Here is an 8,829-nt window from a genome sequence, read left to right on the forward strand (position 1 = left end):
TACAATGAAGCAAATCTTGTCATTCTGAGCTCTTTTATTCTGTAATCCAGAGAGCAAAATTATTTTCATTTTCATGAATACTTTTTTTGGGGTAGAAATATCTTAACAACCATGTTTCCAAAGGTAAAACAGTTCATTCAGATGTGAAACTGAATGTATATTCCAATTAGCTATTATAAGAATTTATCATTGGAACGTGTGACTCTAAGAAGGATGGCAGGTACATTGTTTTCTTAATTATTGCAATCTCTTGCCACTGAAGATTGGGTATACAAAATAAAATGCGTTAAATTACATATATATATATATAGACTCTAAAATGTCCATTTCAACATTTCATTTTTATGGGAAGGATATTATTTTTGTTGCTAGTACCAGGAGGTGTAGGTGAAGAATACATTATTTCATACAAAGTCATCTAATGCCTGCAAAATATTTTTTATGTCTTTGAAATGTTACTGCTCTGCCTTCTGTCCCTTACTTTTTCTTTTGGGTTGGTTGGTTGGTTGGTTTTCTCTTTCCAGTTAGACAGGAGAGTTTAGGACCAGTTTCTTTGTGGTGTATTTCACTGATTCGCAGCGGAAAGGACTCTAGGACACTGAGGAGAGCAAAGCCCTCCCTCCCTGAGCAGCCTTCTGCAGCAGCAGTGTGCTCGGCCACCTGGGCAAGTTGGGCCTTCTCTGCTGTGGGGGGCTGTTTGTTAAGGATCATCTAGAACTGACTGACTTTCATTAACTTCGGTCATTTCTCAGTGGTTTTTTAATTTAAATGTTCTTCTGTGTATCATTGTGTACTCTGAGGGTAGTCCAGGGGGCTTTTAAATGGTGGTTTTAATTCTTTGAAGCCTTGTTCTTCTTAGTTCTTAGAAGTAATTTCATTAATTTCATATAGATGAACCGTTAGCAGAGTGTATGGGTAATAAGCTGTGCCTATCCAGGTAAGGGAAGGTCTAGCTATTTGAATTCCTTTACATTGAGTTTAAAGATATATTCATTCCCATAAAAAATTGTGTATAGCCTTGAAGTTGGAGCATGTTAACATGAGAAAAATAAAAATGGGGCCGAGTGATGGGTTTTCCTCTCAGGTTTTAGGTGTGCCTACTTAGATCTCCTTGCATTGAGATGTCTTCTTTTAACCTTTTCAGTATGATTGGGTGATCACCTAGAATGGTGTTCCTTATGCTCTCTTTTAATTAGGTTTATCTGTGCTTTTAACAAACCTTAAGAAAAGATTTCAGATGTTACAAGTCTAATTAAAGAGACAGACAAAGCACAGTTTATACTGTAGATTTTTTCTACAGTTCAATTAATCAGCATGTTTTCTCTTTTAATTAAAACCATTTTAGTAAATTAAAGCCCACAGCAAAACACATATATAATTTGTTTGTAATTAGCTCTTAATTGGTGGTAGTTGAAGCTTAGCACCCTTGGTTTCTTTCTTCATGATTGCCATTTTATTAGCAGCCAGTCATTAATTAATCTTTTTCTAATTAGCTTATAAAACTGTTGATGGCACATTATTGTAAATGTGATTTTAAGTTCAAAGCTTGTTAATAAGCTTTCTTACTTAGAAGAACAGAGATAAAGAAATTGCTGAAAACAGTACTACAGTTCTTTAAAAAAAAACTGTCTTTCTTATGGGGACTGTGTAAAGCATCTAACAGCTTATGGTTAATTTTTTAATGCTTTTTTCCCCTTATGAATGGGATAAGTTGCTTGAATATAAATGTCTATATCCAGGAGTAATTTCAACAGTATAACATCTTTTCGCCCTCCTTTGGATTACTGTAATCTACATATGATTTGAAGCCTTAATAGTCCTCATTAAAACAGGTGTTATATAAACTATTTCACTGTGAAATCAAAGTTGAGTATAGGAATCAAAGTATATCTTCTTACACCTCATGGACCAAACACATTATTTTTATAAATTGCAGGGTGTATCATATATGAGTGTATATATGTGTACACACACACACAATATATGTATGATATGGGTATATATAAATATCTCTGTGATGTGTTTGAAAAACAGGATTTGTTGGGGTATGCTTTGAAGTATAAAAACTACTTGGCTTTAACTCCTAGACAGTTGAGGTATAAAAATAAGTAATAGGTGTTTGTACAGTTGTACACACACAGATAGATGTAGCACACAAATGTGTAAACCTGTGAATGCACATTTTAGGGTGACAGGGAAATTAGTCTGTTTCTATAACAGAAAATGACTTGATGTAGAAGTTGACCGGAGAGAGCATGGCCTGTTTGCCGTCATCACAGCTTTGGCATCTCAGGTGTGACCATGGACAGGACCCAGTCCCAATGCAGACACCCCAAATCTACTACAGCACGTCACCACATTACATTGGGGTTTGAGTGAAACATTAGCCACGTCATATTCTTTATTGAAATATACTACTAATTTCATAAAACTCCCTAGCTGCAGGTGTTCTGAGCTATTTATCAATATTAGTGCAGAGTTTTGAAAGTTCTAAACACAAAGCATCATCAGTCATTGGAAGAGCTTTTTCTTATTTGCTTTTTGAACTTTCCATGTTATTTCAACTTTGGCTGTTTCTGTGCTTGTTTTTACGAAGGCGTTTTATGATGCCATGCAAGAGACACTAGAAAGGGATAGCTGACAAGGAAAAAATTAAAAATTGGATAAAAAGTAAATGAATAATGTCATATTACCAAAAAGATGAGAGGCTAATTTGTGCCGACTTTTTGCTAATTTTGTTCAAGCCTCAAAATGAGGAGCTGTCACCCGTTCTGTGTAGCACTGATGACAGTGCCAATGATCCATGAAATAAGCTGCCGCTGGCTTTGTTCTGATAAGAATGAACAAATCTGCACAATGTTCGGCTCCCAGAATCTCATTTTCATACTTGCATGCAGGCTAAAAGAAATAAGCTGTTTGCAGGCTTGATTAATCAGACATTGGAGGGGTTTTTGTCTCTTTGATCTCTTTCGTCTCCTAGGTAACTTGCTTGACATTAATGTTGAGCTTGAGTAAAGACAATCAGGAATTGTCGACCAAACTGATATAAAAATTAAAGACCTTAACACTTTAAGTACTCCGGTAATGGTTCCGCTTTACTTCAGAAAACATCTGTTTTCATTTAATTAAAGAACAAAAGAGAATGGCATAAATATTTTTCATAGAGACCTATTATTCCGTAAAAAGTTAAAGTATGATAATTGGTATTTTTAAATAAGTGCCTTGAAAGTGTTCAGAAGGGAAGAAAACTTCATAAATCTGTTACAAGCTAGTAATTTTGAGATGAGTAAAATATTTTATGACATGGATAAGAAGTGTACAGTTACGCTAGATTAAGCTGTTTGAATCAGATGCTTCAAATGATTACCGGCAAACTTTAGAATGGCGCAGGTTTAGCAAGAAAAACCAACTTTATTGTGAAAGTTTGTCTTTTAGAAATCTCTACTATGTTACAAGATGCGCCATTATATCTGTTTTACAACCCAATATGATTTACACATGCTAAACCTGTAAAATTGAAAGGAATTAAAAAAATGTCGCCGTGCATTTGCTTGAGGTTATGCAGACGCTTTTACAAATCTTCCAAGTGGCTGTAAAGATGAATGCCCCAAGGGTCCAGCCAGGGCCCTGCTTTTCCAACCAGCTAAAGCCCTTATCTTAAATCCAAGCAAAGTACCATTAATCTTTTTGAAAGACCTTTTATGGCTTTTAATATATCCCAAATTAGAACATTTTACACCCTTGGTTCCTGAAATATGGTGATAAAAAGCCTTTAGAGCTTAATTTTCCTTACCGCTTGCTCTGACCAATTTGCAGTTCTTTGTGATAATGTTTAGACACCTTAATTAAAATGCAGCAAAATATTGGATGTTCTATATGGAAAATGCTGATACTTTGGCTACACATACAAGAAATTCTGTATATATTTTTATTCATTTTAAACATTTTCTTTCCACATTGTGTTGCTGTAGTTATCTGATGACCCGAAACATTTTTTTTTTTTTTTTTAAATATGAAAACCATTGACCAAGCTTTTGTGATGTTTACTTTGGGCATGAAGATGCATTTTTCATTTTACAGAAGTGAAAGGGAGATTCTTGTTGGCCTGTATTATTTGTAATACTGAGACATAGCACGATAATTCTTTTATCTTTGGGAACTCGGGTTAGTCATCTTGCCTGGGAAAATGAGTTTCTTCTCAACTGTCTCTTCCATAGATCTTATTATCCTTTCATATTTCCAAATATTTCTGTTCTTTGTTCTTTCTCCACAGGAATAAGTGAAACACATTTTAAGCATGTGAAGGACCCAAAATTGATCATTAATGACTTTTCATCATCATTACAAGCTAAAAGATTCTTTCTGTAAAATACATAGACCAGGCTTGTTGAATGTTTATCGGTTAAAGAACATTCCATTTAACCTAACCCAAGGCAAAATACGGTTGGAAAATATACCTTTTATACGAACAGGTCTGTTTGAAAGTATTACCTATATGTACCCAGCCATTTATTATATTTACTTAGTCCCCAGAAATGATGAAGCCCTCTCGTGTAAATATGTGTTTTATATGTTTTAATGAATTATTTTTAATAAATTTATACTATGTCTTATGGAACGTATGCTCTAAATCCTTACTCTGATGTTGATTTTGCTGGCCTGGCCTTAACGTTGCCAGAAAATAAAAGCTTTTACTTTCTTAGGGTATGTGACCATGTTGAGATGATGAGTCCCATTTAAATCAAACACATTGAGGTACTCTTTGGCTTATCGATCCCCAATCCAGAAAACCCATGTTGGGAAATTTCAATAAGTTAAAAATGTAAGCTACCTCTTAATTTACAACAGTTTTAGAAAATAATTTTTCACATGCTTAATGGTACATGGCAGATACGGTTCAGACCATTTTTCTTTTATCCTCCGAGTATAGGCTCAATTTAAATATAAGATAAACTCGCCAAATGGGACTTTTGTTGGGAGGTAGACTTGGCAAAACTATATCATATATCAAATTCGCATTTGATACATAATACATGGGAATATAGCTAAATAGAAAAACACAGAGTTCTACACTTTACCTTTTGGAGGGTAAGGGCCAGGGAAGTTGCTAAATACTCTACAGGAATGTGGAGAGACATGGCATACATCTTAACACAGGTAGCAAGGTGGGTTTTATGACAGTGGACAGTTTATTAGGTGCATCTGCCACTCCTCTGGGGAGCCCACAGCACCCCATGTTCCCAGCCGCCTTGCTCTAGGCGGAACTGTATAAATAGCCGTGACCAGAGGACTGCGGGCAGAAATGATGTGTGTCACTTCTGGACTAAAGCGTTGAAGAGCCGTTGTGAGACCCTCCAGCCTTCGCTTCCTCTGCTGCAGCAGACTTGAAAGTCACATGTTGAGATGCCGGTGCCACAAGATGGAGGCGAGCCCAGCCAGGCCACGGCGGAGTAGAAGTGAAACAAGAAATAAAAGTTCAGCCAGTGGGATTTGGGAATTTGTTTGGGAGGTGCGGTTTTGGCTAGCCTAACCTGACAGGCGCTGATCTGATTTTGTTGTTTATGACAAATGGATAGTTTTTCCGTGGAATCCATCTTAATGATAGATTAGCCACAGTGTCTTTCTGGTTGCATTTTCTCCTTAGGTGGTGACGCTCCAGCCCTTTGATTCTTACCCTTTTCTTAGTTGACTTATCTGAACTTTTATTTTTATTTATTTATTTATTTATTTATTTATTTAAAGATTTTATTTATTTATTCATGAGAGAGAGAGAGAAGCAGGCTCCTAAGGAGCAGGGAGCCCGATGTGGGGCTCGATCCCAGGACCCTGGGATCATGACCTGAGCCGAAGGCAGACGCTTAACCATCTGAGCCACCCAGGCGCCCCTGAACTTTTCTATGATGAAGAACTGGAAACAAAAAGACAGCCAACCAAAGGAAGGAGGCCAGGACTGAAACAGTCAAACAGTTAGTGTCACTAGCAGCCCCTTCTGCCTAGCCCCCGATGTGAAAATCAGCTTGGTTTTGTTCAGTGCTATACTTCTAGCGCCCCGAACAGTGCCTGGCCAGACAGTGCCTTTGTGCCCTCATGGTATTTGCTGAGTGAATGTTGTCCTGTGAAAAAAGATGATGAAGGTAGTGGTGCTGGTCCTATTGGTGTGAATTTTGGGACTCTGAGGTCAGTCTGCGTTCTCAAGGGCACTCCTCAGTTACAATGGAGCCCTCTTTCGTCAGTGGCTTTCCTATCGGTGTTGACCCGTTCAGCATTCCGGTTTGATTGTTGGGTTGCTTCCATTCTTTATGTATATTCTTACCTGGACTGGAAAATGAAATTGGTGTGTGCTGTCCTTCATAAACCGCAAGCAGTGCTTGATTCCTACTTGTTTGTTTCATCCTAAAGGAAACTGTTCTCCAGAATAAGCTGAAAGAAATGTCAAGCATGTCAGACCTCACTTTCCTAAATAGGCTTCTCATACATGTGCTCTTAACCTGCCCACGATGCCTCACTGTTGGCCAGCAGGTCCCTAAAACTCGGGCTTTACCACATTGATCTGACAGTGACTTTCAGCTTCTTTCTTCTCTTCCATGTCTGTTGTCCACTCATGTGCATTAGGGTGAGTCCAGGGATAGAAAGGGAAAGGAACACCAGAAGGAGATTTTTAGCCTTTGTTGTCCAACCTGGGTTCATAACAGATATTTTTGAGCTATCCATATGGGCAGGTATTTTGAAAATCAGAGCCTCTAAAACTAGAAGATCCCCCTGCTTGTCCTGGAGACACTTGCTGAGGAAGTTTGGCTGCCAGAGAGCTGTGTAGAGCAGAGTGTGCAAACTGTAGGTTATGGCAGAGAGGCTGAAGGGCTGGAGAAGTATAGAAACAAGGACTGTTTTAGGTTAACTTAGAGAAGACTTCGGGTGGGGGTGGGGGGTGGGTAGGAGGCTTTGTTTTGATCAGACCTTACAAGACTGGGGCAGATGGATGTCAGGCTGAGCAGGAACAGAGGGGCCCACAGAGGGAACACAGGTACTGTGGTCCTCGTGCCCAGCCTTTTCGCTTCTTAGCACCCCCTATATTCTGTTTTCTATCAGTGAATTAAAAGCTGTTGCCCATCATACGAAGTGCGTTTATGAAGCAGTAATTAGCTTTCCCATGTTTTATTAATCACATCTATGACTGCCAATCAGAGCTTCTGATCAGCATGAGATAACTGATGTGACCATACTGAGTTGCTATAATTCTAGCCCAAAGCAAAGAAACTTGATGTCTCTGTCAGTCTGCGCAGCCTTATCAGGGGTAAATTCCTGTTTGGCCTACTGAAATGCTGGAATAGCTAGAAGATCTTCATCATATCCTTGTGGACCCTCAAGGGCCCTTGGTTTGGGAAGGATTTCCATCCAGGAGGCTGGTACAACCAGGGTATAGGGTCTGTGGGAGGTAAGGGAAATATGGGCCGCATCTGTGCATTTGTTTACTTTGCTTCTTCAAGGGGGCCTGAGCATAAGAATTTCTAATTTGTAGCTACGGCTTTCATGCCCTCAAGTTCTCAAGTATTTGTATGACTGTAATTCTTGTATTAGCTGGAATATTTCTTTTCACTTTTTGTTTGTTTGTTTTTCTCCTTTGTAATTCATAGCTTGGTGTAAAAATTGCCAAGGCGGTTGCCTGCCACAACTTTGTAAAAGCCAAAAAGGACGCTGAAAATTCACAGGTTGCCCGAAAAAAGAAGAAACTTGCATGGGGGTAAGTTTGGAGACGAAAAGGACACTGAAAATTCACAGATTTCCCGTAAAAAGAAGAAACTTGCATGGGGGTAATTCTAGGAACTTCATAGGGATTACAGAACTCCTGGAATACATCATATGAATCCAGTTTGTGTGTGATTGTTACTCATTTTATTCTTTGTGTCTTTGCTGCATGTTTGTCATATTATAAATATTGGAGGCATTTCTTCATCCTTTTTGATATTTATTTTGTCATCGATGGAGTATGTGAAAATGTTTTAAGTTTATTTTACTGTGGCACTTTTAGTAAGCATGTTTAGGAAAGTATTTCAAAATAAATTGAGATTTCTATGTTCTTTATTTTAGGTTTGAAGCAAAGAAGAGATGGGAAACCAAGAGCAACATGGGATATATGTAACTTGCCATAGTTCCTCAAGACACTTGAGTCTTGACTTGGGTTTTTGCTTGAGTCTTCAACTGCTCAATTTACTGAAAAGATTTACCTGCTTATGTTAACTATGTCAGGAAACTGATAGATCGGAAAAATAAGCATAAAATTTGGGAGTTGATTATTAAATCTTTTCAGTCTTTTTCTAAAGAGTTCATTCTATTGAAGTGAATGAGATGGAGCATTCTGTTATTTGTACAAGAACTCTAGGCATACATAGGAAAAAAGATAGGACTTTATTTGTTTATTTACTTATTTATTGAATCCTCCAGTATAAAATCAATTTTACTTTTCATCCATTTGGTGTAGCATAGCCAGTGAGTTCCTTGTTCTTTCTTACCTGTACCCAGTGTAACTGCACTTATTCTGGAATCGTGTTTTTAAGATTGGCATTTGTTTATAATGGATTAGTCTTAACTGCAAGAAAGTTTCGATACTGTCTTTACAAGTGACTTTAATTATCTTTTTTTTTTTTTAAAGATTTTATTTATTTATTTGAGAGAGAGAGAATGAGAGACAGAGAGCATGAGAGGGAGGAGGGTCAGAGGGAGAAGCAGACTCCCTGCCGAGCAGGGAGCCCAATGCGGGACTCGATCCCGGGACTCCAGGATCATGACCTGAGCCGAAGGCAGTCGCTTAACCAACTGAGCCACCCAGGCGCC

The 8,829-nt window shown here is 38.1% G+C and overlaps 1 protein-coding gene across 3 annotated transcripts in view; it reads left to right on the plus strand.

The window, feature by feature from the left end:
- The window catches only part of FAM204A (family with sequence similarity 204 member A), a 32,784-nt gene extending 24,488 nt beyond the window's left edge, over positions 1 to 8,296 (plus strand). For all 3 annotated transcript variants that reach the window (XM_081823425.1, XM_081823424.1, XM_081823426.1), the window contains exons 7-8: positions 7,632 to 7,738; positions 8,086 to 8,296. In XM_081823425.1, coding sequence (XP_081679551.1) covers positions 7,632 to 7,738; positions 8,086 to 8,137 — 159 coding nt within the window. In that variant the 3' untranslated portion in view covers positions 8,138 to 8,296. The remainder of the gene's footprint in view (positions 1 to 7,631; positions 7,739 to 8,085) is intronic.
- The last annotated feature ends 533 nt before the right edge of the window (positions 8,297 to 8,829 follow it).

The sequence above is a fragment of the Leptonychotes weddellii genome, chromosome 6 (genome assembly GCF_054177405.1).
Source record: "Leptonychotes weddellii isolate Sample4059 chromosome 6, ASM5417740v2, whole genome shotgun sequence".
NCBI classification, from domain to species: Eukaryota; Metazoa; Chordata; class Mammalia; order Carnivora; family Phocidae; genus Leptonychotes; species Leptonychotes weddellii.